This window comes from Pleurodeles waltl, chromosome 5, assembly GCF_031143425.1.
Source record: "Pleurodeles waltl isolate 20211129_DDA chromosome 5, aPleWal1.hap1.20221129, whole genome shotgun sequence".
Lineage (NCBI taxonomy): Eukaryota > Metazoa > Chordata > Amphibia > Caudata > Salamandridae > Pleurodeles > Pleurodeles waltl.
In genome coordinates this window covers 650,552,527-650,578,562 of record NC_090444.1, presented here as the reverse complement: position 1 = coordinate 650,578,562, position 26,036 = coordinate 650,552,527, and the positions used below count along the sequence as shown (strand labels likewise).

Genomic DNA, 26,036 nt, shown 5'->3' with positions numbered 1-26,036 from the left:
GGAGGAGTTATGGTTTGAGTGGACCAGGAAGTGAAGGTATTCCATGGTGGTGCAGTGTTCTTCTTGGACGGCCTTGACACGTAGTGAGGATTTTTGTACAATGGCGAGTCCTCCACCCAGGTGGGAGGTCTGGTCCCTCCTTAGGATGCTGTATCCTTTGTGAATCGCGATGGCGATGTCTGGGCCCAAGGTGGGGTTGGTCCAGGTCTTGGTGAGGAAGGCGATTTCCGGTCGGGTGGTGTCGATCAGGTCCCAGAGTTCGGTGGCATGTTTGTGGAGGGAACGGATGTTCAGGAGTAGGCAGTTGATGCGGTTGTGGAGGTTGTTGGTATCTTTGTGTGCGGAGAGAACCTTTGGTTTGTTGAGGTTGGCGCTGGAATTACATTTCCTTCAGGTGAACGTTCCGTGGGTGTCCTTGAGGGAGATGGTGCAGCAGTTGTTGAGACGTCCGATGTTCAGGCGGAGGAGGGTCTCGGAGTCGTAGTGGAGGCAGTCCAGGGGGTGGTTTAACAGATATGCAGGGTTCCTGGTGCTGGGCGCAGTCCAAACACAGACGGGCTTGCCTTTGGCATGCCAGCGACACACCCACTGCATGGCCGCCTTTAATAAGGGGAGGGGGACAGGGGGAGCAGTCAGCTGGGAGGGCGGCAAAGGTGCTTCATGGGGGAGGGGGGCAGAGAAAAGAGGGGAGAAAGAAAAAAGAACTAGAGAAAAACAAGGAATGATAGAAGAAAAAGAGAGAAAATGCAAGAATGAAAGGGTGACAGAGAGAAAGAAAAGGAAATACTTACTTGTGATTGCCACTAGACCACCAGGGATGAGGTGCAGGGATGAGCCTGCGGGCGGGGGAGGGCCTCAAACTGAGAATCAGGAGGCTCTTGGTTCATCCCAGCGAAGGCGGATGCAGCAGCAGCCAGAGGAGCTGGGGAGGGCAGAAGATGCTGACCAGGAGGTCCGTGCAGTTGGAATGGGCCGGTTTAGCTACTGGGAACAAGGGGTTGTTCATAGGAGATTCACAGGGTTCAATTACTCCTGGTTCTCGAGTTGTGAGATAATGTCGCTCACTGGAGCTTTTGCTTCATGTTTTATTGGGTATTGTGGTTGCACTTGCAGACTGGACCTTATGGGTATTACATGATAAGGCGAGTCATTATTTCATCCTACACAGTTACGTTATAGCGGAGGGACCTGTGCAACAACCGAGTCTGCGGTGTATGCTTGCTTTAGTTGCTCAGAAGCTAGGACGGAGAAAGATGACAAAATCACATCTTCCCCTCATGGGATCGTTCTAACATACTCCAGTGGCCAATCATTTTCAGCTAAGAAAATGTCATAACTATTAGTCTTTTCCAGAATTTTACTTTAATTGTGCTCATTATGTCCCCCTCAATTTGTATGTTTAATTTGTATACTCTGTCTGAAGGGGTGACTCACCTATCTAGGGTTTCTACTTCTAAGTAGTTGTTAGTTGCTTTCCCATCCAGAAACTCTTGAAGATTCTGGTGAACTATTGTGATCTCTGCCGTGCTGTCTAGTAGAGTCACTGCCCACTCCCTGTTCTGCAGTAATGTTCTCAATATGTGTAGCATATTTCACCAAAATTCCCACAAACTTCTTCTTTTTAAATTGAGGTCTTTGTTGAGAAAGTTTCTTTTAATTTTTTATGATGATGTCAGATGAGTGTTATTAGTCCTTTGTAGGTTTCACATACTCTAATTGTCTGCGGTCTGACTGCCCAATTCTCTCAGACCGTTTGTTGGATGAGCCCTGACTAGAACTAAAAGTATGTGTATCAGTATACTGATACCTGTCGGGCTGTATTAAATTATCACAGTTATGTAAATTTTAAACGCTTTTCAGGGCTCTCCGGTTGCGGAGATTCTCCCTGTGATGTAATCATGTCTTTATTTGATCTTTGTCCCAGCATTTTTAGAAGACTCATGTGCATGCTTGCTTGACAATATCCTTTTCAGAATTAACTTTAAGCTGTGGCTTATTTGGTCTGGCCAGCTTGAACAGCCCTCGCTGGGGCAGTGTTTAAGGTGCACATAACAAATTGTGTTAAGGGTCTGTATAATCTAACAAGATTATTATATAGTGTGCACAGATCGCCTGCTACTAAATGTATGTTTGGATATGGTGTGTAGGCAGGGAAACTGGCCATGTGGCTCTGTCATACTGAGGGGACCAAATCCAATGTGTTCAACAATGTGTGGTAGGGTACCAATTTTTGTCTTCCTAATATGTTAAGAGTATTGTTTAAATACTGATATGCTTTGTATTGGCCTGGTGGGCCTCTGTGTATGTATGAAAAGTATTTGTGTTAGCATTGACTGCAGGAAAGGTGACTGATGAATAAAATACTTCAGTTTTGTAAGCATCATGTGCCCCTACGACGAACGTGACATCTCCATCCCTAATAGGTAGCCCATTTTGGAGTCAATATTGTGTGACAGCATGTCTACAATTTATAGGAATATTAACTTGATTTGCTATTTTAGTGAATGGGATTTGTAGAAGGAAATACTAAATTGGGGTATCCTTGTAGCGGTTCAAGCTTGAACACCCTACAGACAAATATAGGTGCTTCCTAGACTGCTGAAGGGGATTTTATCCCTATCACCATGGACTTCTCTGTATTAGGTGAATAGGGCACCTTGGGCACACAAGAGAAACTTCTCATGAGATCTGTGAAATAAGTACCTGATCTTAATATCTTGGCGTCTTGTTATACGGTTCCTACTAAGAAAATAGGACTGCATACTTAGGAAAGCAGAACTTCAGAATGTGGGAGAGTACATCCATCCACACCATTGGAAACAGTCAGCCCAATTCCTGCCTAGCTCACAGTGCCTCACCTGAACCCCTGATCCTACAGGGGTGGAAGGTGATTATGACAACCTAAACATGACACTCTGACTCCCCATTGAAGTTGTCAAAACAGATTGCACCCTTTTGTTGTATTACTCATGCATGCCCAGGCAAAGACACAAAAGATATATAAACTGAGTTTTCATATATTTATTGAAACAAACGTACTCTTGCTTAAAGCGAATGAGCTGCAATGATTATGCAGATCAAACAAAGCAAAATAACCAGCATAAAAAACATGATGAAGAAAATGGATAATCCAACCATGATAAATGTGTTCTAGAAGTTCTAGAGGTTCCTACCTAACCCTAAGACTATGCTGAGAGCACAATGAGTGCACCCTTCTCCCTGGCCCAATATAAGGGATTAGCCCCAGCCCCATACCTGAAGATAATATCAGGAGTCAGCCTACAGTGTAGATGGCAATCCGCTAGGGAGCTGGTAGCAGAGCTGCATGTCGAACACAGCAGTCATCCCAGGTCGGTTGTGGTTGGAGTGCCCCTGGCCCTATTTGGGTCAGTGCACCATTTATATTATATTTATATTTATATAATAAAGCTATACAGTGTTGGAATCACAGCTCTGATGCAATGCTGTATCTAGATATTAGAAGCTGTCTCCTTAACAACAAGAACTAGGATATTGCATACAGTGTTTCTAGCCATGAACAGAAAGTACGAATTACATGTTGTGCAAAGGCTAACTATACCAGCAACCCGTACCATGTATTCCTAGAAGAATGTCATGCAAGAAATGCATGAAAAATGTCAGTGCTAAAAGTAGGGGCGCTAAAATGCATAAAACATTAAATATAAAATGAAGCTAAAAACAGGGGGAACCAACTCGGGTCCAAAAGCTCCTATCGACAAGATGCAAATTAAATTGGCCAGCTAGTGTGACTGGGTGTGGGGCATATTGGAGCAGTGGGCCACACTTCCCAGGGATAGCTATACCTGTTAGGTGGACCAACCTTCTTCACATTTGTATAGCACATTTATTTGAGGTATGTTTCAGTTTGCTTTTATCTTTCTGATTGCTTCTGAACCAGAACTTCTAAAAATCTGCTAAGAATTGGGCACATGCTCTTGACCTGTACAGGCAGCCCTCAGCCATGAGTAGTGCTAAAACATATTTTAGCCAAAGCTCTATTCATTTCTGTCCTACTGTAGCATGCCTCTAGGCTTCACATTTTTAAGTAGCCATCTTACAAACTTTCTAGAATGCATAATTGCTGGTGATTGTTTGAGGTGCATGATGGGGCAATGAGAAGTTCTTTTTCACTTGATGACTCCCTTAATCCCAAACACAAAAAGAAAGAAGAAATAGGGCCACATTACGAGCCAAACTCACTGTGGTGGTCGGACCACCGCACTCTTGGTGGTCTGACTGCCAGATTATGATCCTGACGGTCAGACCGTCAGGAGACCACCGCCGGGAGCAGGGATCCTGACGGGTTGGCGGCGGTCAAAGTCGTGGTCAGCCATGGGGGTGCTGAATTTGGCACCACCGTGCTGATCACAACTTTCCTTTCCATCAGCCTTTTTATGGTGGGGTCCCCACCATGAAAAGACTGGCAGGAAGGCTGTGCTTGGGGCCACCAACCTTGTGGACAGTGCAGGGGACCCCCTGCTAGCACCTTCCCAATGTTCACTGTCTGGTATTGCAGACAGTGTGCATTCCGAAGGGGAGGTGTGCGACGACATTTGCCTCGGCTTCCTAAAGGAGCTGAGGCCAAAGCCACGGATAATGTTTACAACACGCTGACCAGTAGAAACGTCATATTATGACATATTGTGACATTTCTGCTAGTTAGCCCAGTGGAAACATCGTAATGCAACTGGGGTTAGGATGCTGCCTTGACAGCAGCCTCACCCCGTTGTATTGGAGTTGTGGCGGTTCAACCGCCCAACTGGAAATGAAGCCCATAAATTTACTTACAGCAAAACTGGGAATGGTGTACCATGAGAAAATATTGACTGCATAATTTTTTTTTTGCAAATCTGAGACTCCAAAACATAGACTACTAAACTATCGTACTTTCCTAATCCTGTATCAAGCACTTGCCTCCATATTTGTTTAATACTAATTTAATATATGTGGGAAGTGAATTTAGGTGGATTTGGGATTTAAATACAGGCTGAAATGTTTGCAGGAAGCGCTTTACAAGAGCTTACGTTTTTGAAAATCAGTATTTTAGCGTCCATGTTTTTGCAAAATATGCTTTATCCAAAATGTTTTCAAATGTAACTAAAAAGGAGCACAAGAAAGCTTTCCCCAGTGAAAATATCCAAAACAAGAAGTCTAGATGAGTCTCCGAGGGTTTTGCACAATAAACCAGAAATAAAGGACCCCAGTATGAAACAAGGATTGGCAAAGCTAATTGGTCTAGCTTTTTTGCATTTTCAGCTAAAAGTCTTACCCTTTGATTTTGCAGTGTTTTTCAACAAAAGCCCAGCGTTAGGATGAGAAGCAGTGATGGATACCCTGAACATTTGCAGCAGCCTGGCAGCTTAAAGAAAAGGAGTTGCCATTGTGCTAAACAGCAGCAGCATCTTGGCGGAAGGAAAGCATAGAGCTTATAGGGTTGCTAAATGTGTGATCATAAAAGAGATGATGGGCATACAGCGCACCACAAGTGTCACGTGATCATCATGTGACAGTGGTGCAAGTAAAAAAAAACATTAATGGAGGTTGACTGGCTTCACTGCAAGACAGAAGACTAAACCTTTAAGAGATTGGGAATTCAGATTCAAACTGTCAGCATCAAAATCTATATCAGCATTGGACCAAGGAGCCACCCCCAGCTGCTGCCAAGAGGACCAAGGAGCCACCCCCAGCTGCTGCCAAGAGGATCAAGGTGCCATCCCCAGCTGCTGCTATGAGGACCAAGGAGCCACCCCAAGCTGCTGCCAAGAGGAGCAAGGAGCCATCCCCAGCTGCTGCCAGGAAGGGCAAGGGGCCTGCACCAGCAGGCGGAAAGGATAAGGGGCCTGCTGCTGGGACTCAGTCGGAGCCCACACAACCAGCAATGGTAATGCAGCCGTCAAAGGCTGTAGGGAATGGGCAGGAGCTTCCCCCTACCACAAGCAGCAGCATAACCAGCTCCTCCAGCACCACCACCAGCAGCAGCAGCACCGGTGGGCAGCCGTCCGTGGCTTCAGGGGATGGGCAGGAGCTTCCTCCCACCACCAGCGGCAACATCAGCATCACCACCACTGAGCAGCCGTCACCGCCGGCGGACAGTGTGTAGTCCTGCGTCCATGTGCTGTTGTGTGACCTGCCCATGCAAATCCTGTGGGTATGACACCCAGCTGAGAGAATGTGACCTTGCTCTCCCCATGACCTGCATCACAAGGCACAATGCCCCCTCCAGAACCAGTGGAGAACCCATCCACTCACCCAATCCTCTCCAGGATGAAGATCACAGGGCACGATGTCCCCTCCAGAACCAGTTCGGAAGACACCCACCTGAGAGACTGTGGCCTTGCACTCCCCAGGACCAAGCACAGGGTATGTTGCCCCCTCCAGAGCATGTGGGCAAGTCACCCTCTTGAGAGACTGTGGCCTTGCACTCCCCAGGACCAAGCACAAGGCACCCTCGTTTGCTGTCCCCCTGAGGTGCCTGGCTATTTTCAAACTGATGCCCCTGCAGTGTTCTCTACGTGTTGTTGCAGGACTCAAGTGGGGCCTTGGACTTTGTAATGTGGCCCTGTGGCCCACGAGCAATGAGGACTGGGCAGTGTCCCTTGATTTGTAAACATGTATATACCTTTTGATTGGATGCACGTATTACTACTTTATTTATCTTATTTCACTCACTTTAATCTATTTGTGTTGTCCTTGCATTATTCCTGAGGGGCACGGGGTAAATATGTTATTTTACTGCATCTGCTTGTGTGTATGGTGTTGGCGGTGGGGGTGTTGCGTGTGTGTGACACTCACTTTTTCCTCCCTCCCTCCCCTGTGTGCTAGACGGCTGTACTCACCGTAGTTGTCTTCGCCGTTGTCGGTGTTCGTGGTGGAGCAGGACATAGAACAGCATTGGAAATATATGCAGTTCGGGCTCCATGGCGGTTGGTTCTTCCCTGAGTCTCCACAGGTGAGTTGTTTCCCTTCTGTGCAGTGTTTCCGCCAGGCTTTTGATGTCGTTGGTACCGCCTCAGAAAAGGTGGCAGATCGGTGTGTCTTAATACAGTGGGCGGAACATTGGCTTCTGTCTGGCTGTTGCCAGCTACCGCTGTGGTGCCTGTTGATTCTGCCCTGGCGGTCGGGGTGGTAAAGTGGCTGTCTGTCTGAGCTGTTTCCGGTATTTACCACCAGCCTGTTGGCGGTATTACCACCGCTGTATCACCAACCGCCAGGGTTGTAATGAGGGCCATTGTCTCTTATCTACTACACCTTCAAACATATGGACTAGCCTTCATCTCCATTCGGCTACATTTGGCTGTGGTGGCTCTTTATCGCCAAAAAAGGCAACATGTCTCTCTCTTTAAGATTCCAATCATTAAGGGGTTTTATGGAGGGGCTCAAAAGAGCCATTCCACCCTTGGTCCCCACGACCCCGGTGTGAAATCTGAGCATTGTCCTCACAAGACTTATGGATCCCTTGTTTGAGAGCCTTCAGTCATGTCCCTTGCAATTTCTCCCTTGGAAAACATCTTTCCTGGTGGCTATCACAGCACTGAGATGTGTCAGTGAGCTCCAAGCCTTAAACTTACAAGAACCTTTCTTTCTGACTCATAGAGATAGGGCTGTCCTTCGCTCCAACCTTAAATTTCTTCCTAAGATGGTCTCCTTTCCACCTTAATTAGTCTATAGAACTTCTAGTTTTCTTTCCTCAACCTGTCTTAGTTGCAGAAAGAGCTCTTCTTATCTGATACGTCAAACGAGCCGTAATGCACAATGTAAATAGGACAAAGCCCTTTCTGAAAACTTGACAACTGTTTGTTGCTTTTTCTGAATTGCCTAAGGGGGAGGACTTTATTAAAATCAGGCATAGCCAGACGGCTAGTCAAATGCATCCAGACCTGTTACATAAAAGCTAAAAGGGCTTTACCTGCTCTTCCAAGAGCCCACTCTACTAGGAAGAAAGGGGCCTCTATGGCCTTCCTCATGAATATCCCCATAGCAAACATTTGCTGAGCAACTACTTGGTCTACACCACATACTTTCACTAAACACTACTGTGTAGATGTATTAGACCACCAACAAGCCAATGTTGGGCAGGCTGTACTACGTACCCTTTTTCAGGCCTCTGCAACATAAACAGGCTTCCCTCCTTTTAGGGCAGAGCTGCTTTACAGTTTGTGCACAGCATGTGTAGCTGCAGATAGACCTGCCTTGAACAGAAAATGTTACTTAACCTCCAAGAATATATTTGTGGCATGTAGTGCTGTAGAAAAAAAACTTGAAAAAGGGGGCTCCCTGTATTCACTTAGGAAACGGGGCAGGGAACATGAAATGAAGTATCAAGGGAAAAAAATCTGGTCGGCCTATCAGGTTTTAAGGTATTAATCAGATGGATAATCATAAAACAAGGCGAGGCTCAGTGGTCCCCTCTTTTAAATATTCATTTATTGCATCTTTTCATGTTCATATAGTATATTAACATTTTTGTATTATAAATCAGCACATTTTTCTTTTGTTTAAAAAAGTGTTTTATATAAATCAACACAACTAACAAAATCAGATCTCACATAACACTACACTCTTTCCTACCAGTCATAACCTCATTTGTATCTGTCATCCATATCCACTCACTCAGTTTACATCATACATGGAAAAATAAAGGTTGTCTTCCATCTTATTAGCAAGACCTCAGTTAAATTACAGATGTATAGTAAAAAGTGGCTAGCAAATAATGTTTCAGATCAAAAAGCCACATTTTGCATTGATCTGTAATGAAACACTGGGATCAAATATGAGTTATGAAAGCAATTTGATCCATACCTCTGTAATTTAATTGACGTCTTGCTAATAAGGTGGAAGTCAACCTGTATTTTTCCATGTATGATGTTTACTATGGGATTTTAGTCCTTTTGGTTTTGTTTGTGATTAGTTGGTTAGATGCAATATATTAAGTTAGTGGATTTAACTGATATATACAAATGAGTTTGTGACTGATAGGAAACTGTGTAGTGTGGTGTGAGATGTGATTTTGTTAGTTGTTTTGTTTTGTAAAACATTTTTTTTAAACAAAAGATAAATGTGGCGATTTATAATAAAAAATGTTGATGTACTATATGAACATGAAGGGATGCAATAAATTAAGATTTATTGGGGAACCACTTAGCCTCATTTTGTTTTATGATTATCCATGGGATTAATACCTTAAAAACTGATATGTTTTTCCCTTGATGTAGTGTTGTAAATTCACATGCGACTACCCTTCCACCCAGACGCCTCTGTCTGCTGCAGTTGTCATTCCTTCTTACCTCATCTGCATGGTCATCTTTCTATTTCTCTCACTCCCGTATCACTTTGCTCCTGCTTTATTCTCACCCCGTGCTGAGAACAATCTAACAATGGAGCTAATGACCATGTGCGTTGCAAACAAGAGGCGGAGTCACAGTACCTTGTGACTTGAGAAGAATTATTCGAGGAAAAACATTGTGCGCACATCCAGGTGCAACACTAGATGGCAGGAGTGCGCACGATGTGAATCTACAATATTACATACCACAAACAGATGGTTACAGGGTAAGTAACATTTTCCTTTCTTCTCATGAGGGAAAGCTTGTTCTTTGTGCCTGGTTTGAGGAATTACCTCTGTGCAATGAGGAATGTACCAAGAATGATGGACTACATAGTAAATGGATGCAAACTGCAGTAATGAAAACCATTTCAAAATCATTTAATAAAAAACCTCAGTTGAATTAACAGGCTGTGCTATTTTTGTAGGCTTGTTTACTGTGCAGTAGTTGACAACAAAGTGTATAAGGAAGCAGAAGGAAAAAATAAAAAGGTTGCAAAACAGAAGGCTGCTCAGTTGGCGCTTGAGGAAATGCCTACAACAAGTTGGACTATGGAGGTAATGTCATGTTTGCTGTATTTGTTTGGCTTTCTCATTAATCCTTTGGTGTTATACAATTGCAAAACACTATGAGCAGTTTACAAAGCTTCAAAATAAACAAGGTTGTTAGTCATCTAGCCCAATATCCCTAGGTGCTTTTTTAATGTTGCATTTATTTTCTTATACCGTAGAGTATTTTTAACTTCCAGTTTCGTTTACTCATAGGTAATCTGCTAAAATGCAAACTCATTAGCAAAAATTAGCAAAAGGTGAGTAGGGAGACAGAAGAATATACACATGAAATCTCAAATATATATATTATTATACATATATTATTATTAATATATATATATATACATATATATATATATATACATACATACACGCACATATAAAATATATATACACATGCACAAATACATTATAAACAGTGTCAGAAACCACATATCTTTGTAATCCATGTCAATACATAAATGTAGTTGAACACCATCACATTAGCTCTTGAAGCGGTAGGTGATAAGTAGCCACAACACTCCTAATATAATATCAAGCTGTACTTTCTGTGGATCTGAAAAAATGCTCTGTTCTCTTTTTTCTCCTCTCGTCTCTGCTTTGGTCTGTATAATAGATGCCTCTCTTAAGGTACTCATTTATGGTCTCATCCTCTAGGACTGTCTCTTGATACAGAGGTTCAATAAGTGCTGAGCGGGAGATTTCTCTTATCAGCATTTTTAACCCGGAGTTCATCTTTAAAGTATCACCATACATCCTTTCACTTCTCCAAGGACAGGGTATCCAGTATGATACCATTATAGTGTTATAGCTACGTCTGTGTATGTTTTTTCTGGTACTTTATTAAACTCCTAACACCAGATTTGTGTTCTTTTTTCCAACATCCTGGGGATTATAAAGATACCCAGGGGGTTTGTGGATTTCCCTGAAGGGGGCTGACAAAATAGACAAAATATAGCAATATTATGTGTTTAAAATAGGGAAATAGTCCTCTAGATAAAAGTGTCTTTTTTTGTCCCTAAAATGGCATCCAAATCCTGTTTACTATACTGAAGTCACCATCTTCTCCTCTTAAAGGAACATACACAGCTCAATAAAAAAACTAATTTAGGTAGCCTATTTTCCCTATTTTTGTGCTCTCAATCTGCTTCACATTTGTGGTGGAAACCATTGTGAAACCAATAGGTGAACCAGAAAAGCTTTACATTTCTGAAAACTAAACAAAATTCCAAATTCAGCAAGGGGTATATTGTAGATCCCTTAAGGTTTTCCCAAGGAAAATAACTGTTGAAATAAAGAAATATTGAAAATGAGTAGGAAAAAACTGCAAGTTTGTGGCAACATTTTCATCTGTAACTTATTGTCCCAATGGCAGATTGACAAAAGCAATATACAGCTACGTCCGCTAGACCCCTCTGGTTGAGGGGATATATAAGGTTTTTAGGATCTCCAAGAAGCCAAGTTACCCTGAACAAACAACTGAGCTGCATTGTACAATGGTCTTTCATTGAGTACAAGTATAGACCAAATCTTATAGCAAAATTGGCAGAGTGGAAAAGGGGGTATGAAGAAAACTTATGTATTGCTGAAATGGGCACACAATATAGAGTTTAGGAGCAGTGATTATTTTTCTATGTTTTGCTAGCGCGCCTGTTCCTTAGTAAGTAAACTTACAAGAAGACCCATATAGGTCGATGAACCTTTTGAATCGCATGAAGTATCCTATTCATGCAGTGACCATTGAACCAATAAATGACATCAATTATCATGAGACATTTTGTAGGAATTCACCTTCAAAACTATCTACTCATGAATAACCACAACTCGGTAAGGAGTTAACAATTTTTATTTCCCTGTTGCTTACAATTCTAAATCATCCATTAGTTCAAACTTTATTCAAATAAACTTTTTATTATTTCATTAATAGAAGACATTGGGGGTCATTCCGACCTTGGCGGTCTTTTTTCGAGACCGCCGAGGCCGGGGGAGACAGAATACCACCATTGCCGGCGGTATTCGTGCCTTTCTATTCCGACATTTCCGCTGGCCCAGCGGAAATGGCACATCAACATTGCCGCCGGCTCGTAATAGAGCCGGTGGCAATGTTGATGTGCAGCGGGTGCAGTAGCACCCGTCACGCATTTCACTGCCCGAAATTCGGGCAGTGAAATGCGCGATGGGGCTACGCCTGGGGGCCCCTGCGCTGCCCATGCCAAGTGCGTCCCCTTACTGCCAGCCTTTCCACGGCTGCCCTGGGGATTATGCCCGCCAGGCGGAAACCTGGCGGGAAAATGGAGGGGCCGGCGGTATGGCCGTAGCTTTTGCGCCACAGTCATACTTGCTGGCGGGACACTGCCAGCCTGTTGGCGGTGTTCCCGCCAGCAAACCGCCGGCCGCCAGGGTCGGAATGACCCCCATTATTTCTTAAAGAAAACATATGCGACAATGCAATACCATAAGCTATGAATACCAGCATTCATAATGTAATTCAGCAATTAAGTTTGTCAGTCATTTGCTAGTGTCAACGTCACCCCTAACAGCCTACCTTACCAAGATTAGCATAGCATGGGGATCTTCATGCGAAAACAATTTAGAGAAAAACATCAGTTTGGGAAATTCTACCTAAGTGTGAATCTCTATAAAACAGCGCAGTTGATACCTAGAAGAAAAGACATAAAAATAGTCAGTCACATTTTCATAGCTACCTATCAGGATGGATCAGCAACAAGACAGTCTTCATCTTCAGGTCATCAATTAGTCAGCTGCGGATCAGGCTCACAGTGTGAACCCAATATCAGCACCTCGGACAGCGTCTCCTGACGTCATCAATTTCCTCCCTGCAACGCTCTATTTCGCACCCCTTATTGTGAGAGTCTCCCAGTCGATCCCACTAATTGGTAATTGGTCAGTCGGTCAGCAGATATGACTTTAACCTATAGTTTTTGTTTACCAAATCTACTAATTTTCATATGTCCCAAGTCATAATAAGCGGATTGAATCTTCATGCGATGCCCTCATCTTCCGGCCCTTCAGGTATCAAAATTGTTGCATATCACTCTCCAGTCAGTGCCTCTATTGTTCAAGTCCTGGGAAAGTACATTTAGCCTGCTCTACACATAATTGTATCAAATTGTCTTCATCATCTCCTGTCCGCCGGTACATTGCAGAAAATTCTAGCTAAGTAACTTAAACTTCAAACGTGTCAAGGTTGCATAAAGCGGTTTCCAGTCCTTTGCAAGGCGTCCGGTTTTTCCATGTTTCTAGTGTGCGAAGCCCAGTGGAACTAGGCCTTTAGTTCAGCTAACTTAGTACTATAAGTTAATGTAAAACATAGGTTATACATCTCATTATGACATATTATTACATTTTTCTCATATATTTTCATTATTTTGCAAATTTTCAGTCGTTTTAGTACATATGGTGACCATACCCCGAGGGCACATTTTCTAACATGCACATTATTTTTCTATGATTATTTTCTCTGTACATTTTGTCATTAGTAATAACATATAGATCATTAATAATTTTCTTAATTAGCATATCTGCTTCAACAATTTCTGCATTTGTGAGTACCCGCACTAGTGAATGATTTGGCAGGTATTTTTCAAAATGTCATCTTTCTTGTACACTTGTTTACATTTGTAAGGCACAACTGAAGCGAAATCCAATGGTAATGACAAATGTTCTACTATTCAATGCTCCCACAAGTCACCCCATAGAAATAGTACCACAGTTGTGCGCGTAGACCTAGTGCCTATGACCAAAAAAGGCCCAAAATGCCAACATGGACGCAGCTCATTTTTTCACCCAAAATGGACCCTCTTTATCCAATAGGGTAGCTCTTGATTTTGATCCTAGCTGAGCTGGTACCTAGAGAAATCTAGCCAGCCTGTCCATTTTTGAAAACTAGACACCTAGGGGTATCTAGAGTGGGCTGACGGGCTTGGCTCTCCCAATGTTTTCTTACCCAGAATCCTTTGCAAATCTCAAACTTTGACTAAAACACATTTTTCTCACATTTCTGTGATGGAAAGTTCTAGAATCTGTGGGAAGCCACAAACTTCTTTCCACCTGACATTTCCCCAAGTCTACCCACCTGTGTGAGTAGACCTATTACCCGTGACAGGAAACCGCCCAAAACGCGACATGGATGCAGCACATTTTTCTACCCCAAACGGACCCTTTTCTTCCTATGTGGGTAGCTCTAAATTTTGGACTCTAGCTTATGTGGCACCTAGGGAAACCTATCCAACCTGTACATTTTTAAAAACTACACACCTAGGGTTATCCAGAGTGGGCGGACTTTTGTGGCTCTTGACGCGTTTTTTTTTAACCCAAAATCCTATGCAAACCTCAAACTTTGACTAAAAAAAACACATAACCTCACATTTCTGTGATAGAACGTTCTAAAATACATGGTGAGCCACAAACCTTCTACCTGGCATTCCCATTAGCCTCCTGATAAAAATGGTACCTCGCTTGTGTGGGTAGACCTAGCGCCTGCAACAGGAAATGGCCCAAAATGCAAAATGGATGCATCACATTTTTCCAATGTGGTGTTCTCTAGATTTTGGGCCCTATCTCAGCTGATAAATTGGGAAACCTAGCCAACCTGTACATTTTTTTAAACGAAACAGCTAGGGGTATCCAGGGTGGAATGAGTTACGTGGCTCTCACCATGTTTTGTTACCCAGAATCCCTTGTAAACTTTAAACTTTGACTAAAAAAACACATTTTCCTCACACTTCTGTGCTGAAATATTCTAGAATCCATGGGGAGCCACAAACTAACTTCCACTCTGTATTTTCCCAAGTCTCCCAATAAAAATGGTACCGCACTTGTGTGAGTAGACCTATTGCCCGTGACAGGAAACTGCCCAAAATGCAATATGGATGCAGCCTATTTTTCCACCCAGAACCGACCTACTTTTTCCAATGTGAATAGCTCTAGATTTAGTAGATTTAGGGGGTTATTACAACTTTGGAGGAGGTGTTAATCCGTCCCAAAGGTACGGTAAAGTAATAGATATACCACCAGCCATATTACGAGTTCTATAGGATATAATGGACTCGTAATACTGCTGGTGGTATATCTGTCACTCTACCGTCACTTTTGGGACGGATTAACACCTCCTCCAAAGTTGTAATAACCCCCTTATTCTCCAAACCATAAAAAAAAAAAAATTTAAAAAGGACTTACCAGTTTGGACCAACAGCAGCACCTTCCAGTGACCTGAATTCCAGAAAATGGACTCAAAACGACAAAATAGACTTCAAAATAGAATGTAGCAGTAAAAAAGGCTACTAAATGAAACTAAAAAAATATTATTTGTCTATACGAATGATCACAAAATAAGTAAAAAATGTTAAAAAGAGTTCTCAAAATTTTAAACATTTATTAAACATGTAAAACATATTTAAAATCTCAAAAATGTAAAGAACTGTAAAGTATAAATTAAGTAATAATATAGAAATATGCAGTTACTAAATATATACTAAAAATATGTAAACATTATGTTATGAATATGTATATGAAACAACTCAATTAATAATACATTTTAAACAATAGCAAAAAATGAATAACATAAAACAGTATTTAAATATGGTGTACACGTTTTATTTGTCTCTATATACATTTTATAACTATAAACATATATTTTAAAATATATATATATACATTAAATATACTTTGAAATAAAGATTTGAAAAATGTGTTGCATATCTTTATTCTATGAGAATATGTAAATAATAATGTTATTTATTAGAAATATGCATCCTTCTGCAATGTTAATTATCTTTATAAACATCAACAATATCAATTAAGTAACATAAGCTGCTCCCACTGAATACATTTTAACAACTTAAGTTAACACTAAAATTGTTAAATTAAATATTCCCACTCCAAAGTAAACAATTTTGGAGAATGTGTTGGGCACTTAAGGGGTAACATTTACAATTCCCACTCCAAACTAAACCATTTGGAGAAAGGTATTGGACCCTTAAGGGTAAACATTTATTATTCCCACTTCGATCTAAATCATTCTGGGAAAAGTGCTGGACAATAAAGGGGAGACATTCACTACTCCTACTCCAATCTAAACAATTTTGGGGAAGGTGTTGGACACAAAAACATTTATGTACACAATCAATATTCCATACTCCCACATAATTTGTGATATATAAAATAACAAGTACTTAGAAGATACAATTACCCAAACTAATTAATATATACAATATTATATTACTCACTATTTATTAAAAATATATATGTGTTATTATTTATTCATATTACTACATGTTTTAACATACCATAACACAAATTAATAATCAAAATGTAGAAATAGTGTAATATATAAAACATATACACTATATTTCTAATTATATAAAAATATAAGTCATATATCATCTAAATCAAATTAATTTAAAATATATGTTCCAAACAACAGAATGTATTTCTCTAACAGAAAAAAAAAACAAGTCCTTATTAATACATTTATTAAAATTAAAATCTATAAGCCCATATCATATAAATTTGCAAATAAATATCTAATACATCATACATAATATTTATTTTATTTTCATAATTTAATTATGTATACTTTTTTGAACATTTTTAAATAAAACTAAAATAGAAATATACTAGCAATTTATCAACAATAGCATAGCAATTTTCATCATTTAAAAAAATCATTAAAATGTTCTAAAATTACCAATACAAATTTAATATTTATTTTTATATATTAAAATATATTAAAATATGTAATAAATCTAATTTTACAAAAGTTGTACAGTACTAAATTTACATTTAATAAATGTTCATTTCCAAAATGTCCATAATTAAAAAACATAATTTGATATTTACAGTAAAATACTGTTTCCTTTTTTTAATTGAATCAAATTTAGCAATACATTGAAAATATATGAAATCTTATTTGTAAAATTAATACTTTAACACAATGAATGTATTATGTTAACCTTAATTTGCACATTATTAAAAAAAAATACATTTAAATTAAAATATTTATTTTTTACAGATCCCCTCACACCCTTAAAAAAAATTAACATCCTATCACCAACAAAATTATATATACGTAATCTTTACACATTGATACAATTACAAATAAAATTCAAAGATTTGGCAATTACTAAATTATCTTCATAAACATACAAATTTGAAAAAATACTAAACAAATAAAATGAAACAAACTAATGCAAAATACATATAAAATAACAGTTACAAACAATATTTTATACAATAATGTTTTCTAAAACAATATTAAAAACAACAATGAAAACAATATTGTTACCTTTGATATTCCTATTCAAGATAGTTTTAATTCCCCGATATTCTTGACTCAATAGTTTTGTATCACAATATTTTGTCCAAACATCCTGCTGTCACATCCTAGCTTCTCTCTCACTGCTCCTAATTAGTTGTGCCTTGGCTCCATCACAAGCAGCTCAAGTCTTTAAATGGGCCTCAGGGACATTGCAGACATCTCTCAGTGACAACTCATGATCAGGTACATTTGAAGGCTGCTAAAACTCCTGAGCAGGTACTGGGCAATTGGCAGGGAAACAGTGGGATGGGCAGGAAAACAGTGGGATGGGCAGGAACATTATGGATCTGGCCAAACTCCGCCTCCAGTATTATTGGATGTTGAGTGGAATAACGTGTTACCCCTTTAAGAGGAGAGCATCACTAAGGTGTCTAATTTACAGGTTCTTCTGCAGGTAGGAGTTGAAAATCTCATATAAATCTTTCATGTTCTTAAAATGTATAATCTGTTGATTTTCACTGAAGTAGGACTGTCTCTGTGTTTCTCCAGCTCTCAGTTGAAGTTGCTGTTGCCATCAGTCTGTGAAATGTCTTTTTTACTCTGTGGAGAGTTTTAATCCTCATCCATTAGTACTTAGCTAGTACCTACTTTTGTCCTTAATTTGAGCTGGTGATTGCTGGTGAGGGCTGCCGGCCCTCATTTTTGGAGACCAGCACTTATTTAACCTCATCAGATACTGACCACGAGCAAGAGAGGTAAAAACACATAAATAGGAAAGAAGGAGGAAGTGAAAGTCTTAAACAGCACAAAGGGAGAAAACAGGGATCAGAGAGAGTAAGGTAAAGGGGCAGTAGTGTCTGGCAGCGGATTAAAGAACTCTGAGGTGAATTCAAGACTATGCTGCCTTGGTATTTGGCACCCTGATTTTTCATAGCAGTGCTGCAGCAGAGCTTTGGGCACCAGCATTCTTTCTTTTAGAAATTAAGCACTGGACTGAACACAATGTCCCTAATGATCTGGTGTGAGGTGGTTGCCCTAATCTGTGACCATTTTCAAGGCTAAGGTGGGAGGGTGGAGAATGGGTTGTATCACGGTGGCAGAGAAATAGGACGTAGCAAACCCATTTATACCTGTCAGGATTCCTTACGTGAATTTCTGGCCAGTGTAAATGGAGCTATTTTTTCTGTAAATGTAAATTTATTTTGTGAATTGTCACTTTTTATTATTAATTGGTAGTTTATGTCTGTATCTATTTTTCTTTCATGTAGAGCATACAACAGAGAAATTATATATGTTTTCCAATTCTCTTAAACTAGTAGGCAGAATGCTTTTACAGTTAAATTGCACTCTTACCATGCTATCTGAATACAGATTCTTTGTTGGCTTAGCACTTTCTTGCCTGTGCACTTAAGTTAAACAGCTAAATTAACTTGCTGAATGTGTTATATGCTCATCCTAAAAATAAAGTATGCTTACAATAACAATACACTGATAAAATATGTTATTGATGCCAATCTATGGTTTGTTTGGCATTTCTACAAATGGGACCTAGCCATTTTCTGAAAACCCTAATTTCTCATCTAGTGCATCCCCGATAACGTGGCCACTGCATTTTGCTTGTAATTTTAGTTAGATTAACCCTATTTATGTATGTCTCAGTATCGTCTCACCAGCCCATAATACAGCCCCAAGCAACTAATTTTTCAGCAGCATTGTAGACGTATGTATCCTGTATTTTACATATACGTGAATAATTATATGTATAGTAGAACCCCCCCCCCCAGACACAACTCCCGGCCACATTGAATGTTGGGAATAGCCCGCTATTAGCCAACTAGAAGATTCACTGAGTTTTGCCTTAAACTGTTGATATGTGATTGAAACCAGTCCTCGGATTTGCAGTTTGTTGGCTCCTTTTCCTGGTGTGATAATGCATTTTTCTGTGTATGAGGAAAACCCTATAGGAATAGTAAAGGCGACTCAACAGCGTAACACATCTGACATCTCTATTAATATAAAGTAATATGGTTTTTAGGTAGATGCTGAGGAGGAAAAGGCTACACAAATAGCATCAGAAAAGAAAATAGCAAAAAGCTCGGCCAATAATAAGAGAAAATAGAAATGATATAAATAATTGTAAAATTCATATGATATTTTAAACGTTTACTTTATTGATTATAGGACACACCAAAACTAGAAGAAAGTCTAAAGAATGATCAATCGAAATGCAAAACAAAGTAAGTCTTTTATTTTCCTATTCACTGCTAGTATTTTGTTGTATTTTATTTTTAAAAGAACAATATCAGGCACTGGGAAAATAAACAAACGTAATGATTAATGATTTCACGCATGCATTCAAAGCCCTACACAACACAGGATCAGAATACATGTTACACGTTCACTAACCCACCATACACCTGCGCTCTGCCTCATTTTCACTCACACACATTCCCCGCATCCTCAAACGCAAAACTGGAGGTTGCTAATTTTCCTACATCACACCCAAGACATGGGACAACCTCCCTCAATGCATCTCCACTTCTTGAATTTCACCAGAAGCTGGGGACCTGGCTGTTCGTATAAGGCACCTTGGTGACTGCACACTAATATACCTGCCCAAGCCCCTGGATATCCTCTCAGGTCATTTGTGCACTATTCAAACCAACATAACATAACGTAGCATTGCGTATGTTTATAAAGAATAAAATCATACCAGAAGTGAGACTTGAGCCCGCATCTTGAAAATTCTAATCCAGTACTTTAGACAGCTTGGCCCCACTACCTCGTGGAGAAGTCTTATATCCAAAGCTTGCTTATAGGAAATCTGACAGCAACAGCACAGCATGCTGCAGATTAAACGAGGATAAGGGTATTGTTCTTAAAGAAAACACAAGGCTGCTTAGAACTTGACAGAGTAGAACAGAAAAAAACAAGCATTTGCAATGCAATGGATCTTGCAATTCCTTGAGTTAGAGCTATTAGCGTTGTAAATTCCTAACTTGACGTTTCTTGCCACATAAATTGAAAATGAAAAGTAAAACCTTTGACATAAGCAAGCTGATTCAAAGCACCTCGGCCAGCCATGAGCATACGCGCGAAGGAGAGACACAAAAAGAAAAAGTAGTTTGCTCGCAGTCAAAAGTATTGGCAATCACGCAATTATCCAAGAAACAGGGGTAGTCTGCAAGGCGGTAACAGACCCGCCCCAAGGATGGACAAAAGTAAAGCATTTACCATTGATGATAAAGGATTTTTAAAAGGTAAGCCCACGAACAAGTGAAAGTGAAGGCGTGCGGTTGTCGTGGTTGAAGGTTACAATACTTACAACAGGTCAAAGTGCTTGCACTCTCGACCTAAAAAGGGCAAGAAAACAAAATCATAAAGGGAAGTTACTAGTTGTCTCAGCAGTCAGATAAAGAGCGTAAGAGAGGGGGGAGTGAGAGACACCGACCTGCAGCAGTGTTCAGTGTATGAGAGAGGGAAGAGAGAGGAATATAGGGGTTGTGGTTAGAAAGTATGGGTGTAAAGAGGATGCCTAGGAGTGGCGAGAGAGAGATGTGGGGAGCAACGGAAAACGTGTGCAAACAAAATAGAAGGGGAGAGAGAGGAAGGAGCAGGACATGCACTCCCTTGGTGTGCTAAGTCACAAAAGCGTTGTAATTACAGAAAGAAAATGGTTATTGTATAGTTTGATGTATTTATCATCAGACTAGTGGATAACCAAGAAAGTGACAGGGGGAGTGTAATTTCCATTTGCCAAAGTGGAGGCTCTATATTTCAATGGACATATTATTTATAGGTGAAATCTATAAACTTATGAAGGAACTCTCCAGGAGCTTACACCATGTGGAGTTTCCGAAGGGTTCAGGTCGATGAAGTCTCAGCAAATTGCTGATAGCGTGAGACTCTGTTTCCTTTTATGCCTACAGCAAGAAAGAGGGAGGGTCTCTGTCTGCATTTGATCACCACATTTGCTGACAATGTCAGAATAGTGCCTAAATGTTGGTTGTAGCCCATAAGCATATAGTGGAAGAAATAGCTGCACATAAAGCAATGAACATCTCTAGTACTTCTTTCCTCTCCTATAGAGTCCAGCGGTACGCCCCCTCTTTTGTTGCACGCTTTTGAGGTCAGTGAAAAGGTGACAATTGATTTGGGGAAGCATTAGGTGCAATCTACAGTGTCTGGATATTCTAAACCTATTGCGTAATTACTAAATAACCTGTTGAATTCTAGATTCCTATTGTTAAAATGACATGGGTAAATGCCTGTTTATGATCAGAGTAGAAAGCGTTAACAGTCTGGTTTTATAAATGTACCTAGGAGTCCCTGAGTGGCTCACAATAAGTTCTACATTGGAATTTGTCTCTGTGGAGTTCTTAATTTCTTCATGAATTGTAGAGGGCTGAAGCCCAGTCGTTTTTTCGGTGTTTAGCCCTCCTCGAGCGCAGCGACCAAGTACTGAAAACATACGAGGCTCCAAGTTTTTTGTCTGGTTTCTGGACTACTTTTTCTCTTTTTTCGCAGCGCAATCTCACTGGGCAGAAGTCAAGCGCTTTGCATGACATCGACCCTGTTACATAGTTAGTTGCATTTTTGCCAGTTATGTGTAGATAATTGCACTTTTGCCGGTTACATGGATAATTGCACTTTTGCTGATAGGTTTCACTACGAGTGAACTTTTATTTCCCTTTGTGTGTCTGCTTTGCACTGATGGTGGCCTTCAGCTCGCTTATGTGAAACTTTTACTTTTCAGTTTATATGGCAAGAAAAGTCCAGTTAGTTATGTGAAACTGTTTTGTTTTCATTTTCAATTTATGTGGCAAGAAACGTCCAGTTAGGAGTTTACAATGCTAATTGCTCTAGTTCAAGCAAACGCGAGATCGGTTGCATTGCAAATGCTTGTTTAAGTTTATCTGCATAGCGAGATACATGTCCAAAATTTGCTCTGCAGGCAGATTCCAGGGTATGGCGGATCTGACAGAAGTTTCTTGTAACATGAAAAGTGATTACAAAAAAAAACCAATTCCAAACCTAAGAGTTAAAGGCCCTACAGTTATCCTGATGTAACTTCCTTGGAGGCCGCTGCCAAGGTTTTTGCAGCTGTTGTAACACTTATCAACAGCTGCTTGGAAAATGATTTCTTACAGTCTTTCAAAAAAGAAAATGTTTTTTTAAAGTGCTGCACGATAGGCACTAAGCTTCTTGATTTAAATATTTTCTCTCTTGCACCACGAACCTTACCCCGCCACTGATAGGCGTTTGCAATTTTGACGTAGATAAGTAGTGTGCCGTTATACTATACTGTACATCTATGATAGGCGCACTGCAGTTCCCAGCATGCACTATTTGTTTAGCAGGCCCATCACAAATGCAATATTCCAGTGTTTAAATGACATTTGTTTTTGTTGTTTTTAGAAAAGAAATTTCGTTGGCGCCCAATTTTTCAAGGAAGCCGGTTAACGAGCAGAACAAACAAGAGGTAGACTCTGTACGGTATGGCTAATATTTTAATTAAATCTACAGCGATGACGTTTAAGGTGGGGTGTTTAGTGTATGAACCCCCTCAATATAATACATTCCTGTCTTGGTACTTGAGTCTGGGTGCCCAGAGTCGGGATGCTATCTCTTTGTCAGTGTTCCTGATCATGAGAAAGAATGAAAGACAACACATTGACATGTGATGTAAAAAGGGGGGTGTTCGGAGGGAGTGAACTGTAATAGTCCATCAATAATATGAATCTAAGCAAGGGTTTACATGACTACTGACCTGCCTATTATTTCACTAATCCTGGCAAGCCATAAATGTTTCTAAAAACTGTCACTTTTAATGAATGTCTCTCTATGCAGTGATATAATCTGATTTACTAAGGTGAAACGGGTCTGCAAGTGAAAGAAATAGACTTGTTTGAATTTTGAAGAGGTTGTATGATGTAGCAAACATTTGCCCTATTAATTTGACTGTGCATCCTCCTCTGTTTACGAATCAGGCTTATTACTGTTGTTTCAACATAAGTTGGTTCCCCCTGTTTTTTGCTTCATTTTATATTTCATATTTTATGCGTTTTAACTGCACTGCTTTTAGCAATGATGTTTTACATACATTTTTGTCGCTTGATATTCTTCTAGGAATATCTGGTACAAGTTGCTTGTTTAGTTAGCCTGTGCATGATATGTATTCAGTACTTCTTTTTCAAGACTAGGAACAATGTACACAATATGCTAGTTCTTGTGTTGTCTGTTCTAACGCCTAGATACAGCATTGCATCAGGACTTTGCTTCCAACATAGTATGGGTTTATTATATAAACTGTGCACTGACCCGGAAGGAGCAGAGGGCACTCAAGCTGGTGGTCTTCAGAGCGCCAGACTTGCAGAGTCGGTGGGGCTGCCGCACTCCTGGTGGTCCAACCTCCACATTATAACCTTGGTGGTCGGACTGCCAGGGGACAGCCATCACCACCAGGAACATGGTTCCTGACGGAGTGGCGGTGGTTGGAGTCATGGTTAGCCACGGCGGCGCTGAGTACAGCGCCGCCATGCTGATCACTAGTCCCCTTTCCTCCAGCCTTTTTATGTTGGGGTTCCCACCATGAAAAGGCTGGTGGAAAGGAAGTGCTGGGGATGATGGGGGGGGCCTTGCAATGCCCAAGACCTTGTCATGGGCATTTCGGGGGGCCTCCTTCCCAGCACTCTTGGAATAAAACCTGTCTGCTGTGGCAGGGGATGCTGGTTGACCCTCTGTGCGACGGCATTGGTCTCAGCGCCCAATGCCGCCACACGGTTTTCAGTAGGCTGACTGATTGAAACCTCAAATATCTGAGATTTCTGATGGTCAGCCCAGTGGAAACCTTGTAATCGGCCCCAGGGGAAGACCACCAGCTCTGCAGCAGTCTCCTCTCCATGGGGCTAGCTGGCCGACGGTCGGCACGCCAACCTCATAATGAGGCCTTTAGCTTATATATCTTTTGTGCCTTTGCCTAGGCATGCATGAGTAATACAACAAAAGGGGCAGTCAGTCACTTGACAAAATAATTTGTAAAAGGCGATGACTAGAAAACATGGAGCACTCCCTACATGCACCAATTTGACAACTCACAAGGCTTTTTGTATTACAGACAAAGAAGCTCACATGCAGTGAAAATACATTCAAGATAGGTGATCACAGCCGCAGTCATGAGTTCTAAGGGATAACTACCAGGCCCAGGAGGAATTGGCAGTGGAGCTAGCTTCAGTGGGGGTGTTTGGGGTGTGACATAGCTTAAATGCTTTCTTGGTTTGGTAATTGAGTTTGGGGGCCTTGGGTCGAGCTGCTATTGTTATACTGTTCCTACAAATTAGGTAGGACTATATATCAGGTCATCATAAACGTCATTGTAAAGGGACTCGGTCTGCTGATACCATCATGGAAATGTTGACACAATTCCTACCTAGTTCACAGAGCATCATCTGAACCCCTAAACTCACCAGGGTACCAGATTTTTAACCTCTAACATGAGCATATACGGATTCCCAAGGAAATCATGGATACAGATCGACCCTTTCACTGTCACACTGCATACCCAAGATTGACATAAGAAAGAAATGTTTCAAACATGTATTGCAACAACTGTATTCTTGCATAAAATACATTAGCTGTGAGTATTAGGCAAACGAGGCAAAGCGTGGTAACCGGCATTACAAAAATGGTGAAAAAGATAAACAGTTTAATAATACTAATGTGTAAGGAAGTGCCACTGTTGGCATGCTTAACCCCCCCCACACACACACACTTTCTGCCTAGTGTTGATGCCAGCTTTGATTGAAAGTGCGCTGGGATTCTGCTAACTAGGTCCCAGCACCAGTGTGCTTTCCCTAAAACTGTACTTTTGTTTCCACAATTTACACAACCCTGCCACACAGTTAAGTCCCTTGTAAAAGGTACCCATGTTACCAAGGGCCCTGTGGCCAGGGAAGGTCTTGAAGGCTGCAGCATTTATTATGCCACCCTAGGGGACCCCTCACTCAACACATGCACACTGACTTGCAGCTTCTGTGTGCTGGTGGGGAGAAAAAGACCAAGTCAACATGGCACCCCTCTAAGGGTGCCATGCCCACAAACCACTGCCTGTGGCATGGGTAAGCCACCCCTCTAGCAGGCCTTATAGCCCTAGCACAGGGTGAGGGCATAGCTGCATGAGCAATATGCCCCTACAGTGTCTACATCCATTCTTAAACATTGTTAAGTGCAGTGTAGCCATATTGAGTATATGGTCTGGGAGTTTGACATTACGAACTCTACAGCACCATAACTGCTTCACTGAATACTGGGAGGTTTGGTATCAAACTTCTCAGCACAATAAACCCACAGTGATGCCAGTTTGGGATTTATTGAAAAATGCACACAGAGGGCATCTTAGAGGTGCCCCCTGTATGTTAGCCCAACTACTAGTGTAGAACTGACCGGTCTGTGTCAGCCTGCCACTTTCAGACAAGTTTCTGACCACATGGGCTGAGTGACTTTGTGCATTCTGGTCAGAAAAAAAGCCTGCCCTGGGTTGAGGTGCTTCACACCTCCCCCTGCAGGAACTGTAACACCTGGCGGTGAGCCTCAAAGGCTCAAGCCTCGTGTTACAGTGCCTCAGGGCACTCCAGCTAGTGGAGATGCCCGTCCCCCAGACAAAGCCCCACTTTTGGCTTCAAGTCCGGCTGAAAAATTAGGGAAAACAGGGAGGTAATGAACACTGCCGCCAGCACCACCCCTAAGGTGTCCAGAGCTGAGGTGACCCCCTCCCTGCAGAATCCTCCATCTTGGTTTGGAGGACAGGGTCCAATAGGGATAGGAATGTGCCTCCCCTCCCCAAAGGGAATGGGCACAAGGAGG

At 41.1% G+C, this 26,036-nt stretch overlaps 1 protein-coding gene across 1 annotated transcript in view; it reads left to right on the top strand.

Moving 5' to 3' along the window:
- Positions 1 to 26,036, top strand: part of EIF2AK2 (eukaryotic translation initiation factor 2 alpha kinase 2) — a 294,290-nt gene that overhangs the window by 130,026 nt on the left and 138,228 nt on the right. The window contains exons 5-7 of the mRNA XM_069234526.1: positions 9,772 to 9,901; positions 19,356 to 19,411; positions 22,593 to 22,670. Coding sequence (XP_069090627.1) covers positions 9,772 to 9,901; positions 19,356 to 19,411; positions 22,593 to 22,670 — 264 coding nt within the window. The remainder of the gene's footprint in view (positions 1 to 9,771; positions 9,902 to 19,355; positions 19,412 to 22,592; positions 22,671 to 26,036) is intronic.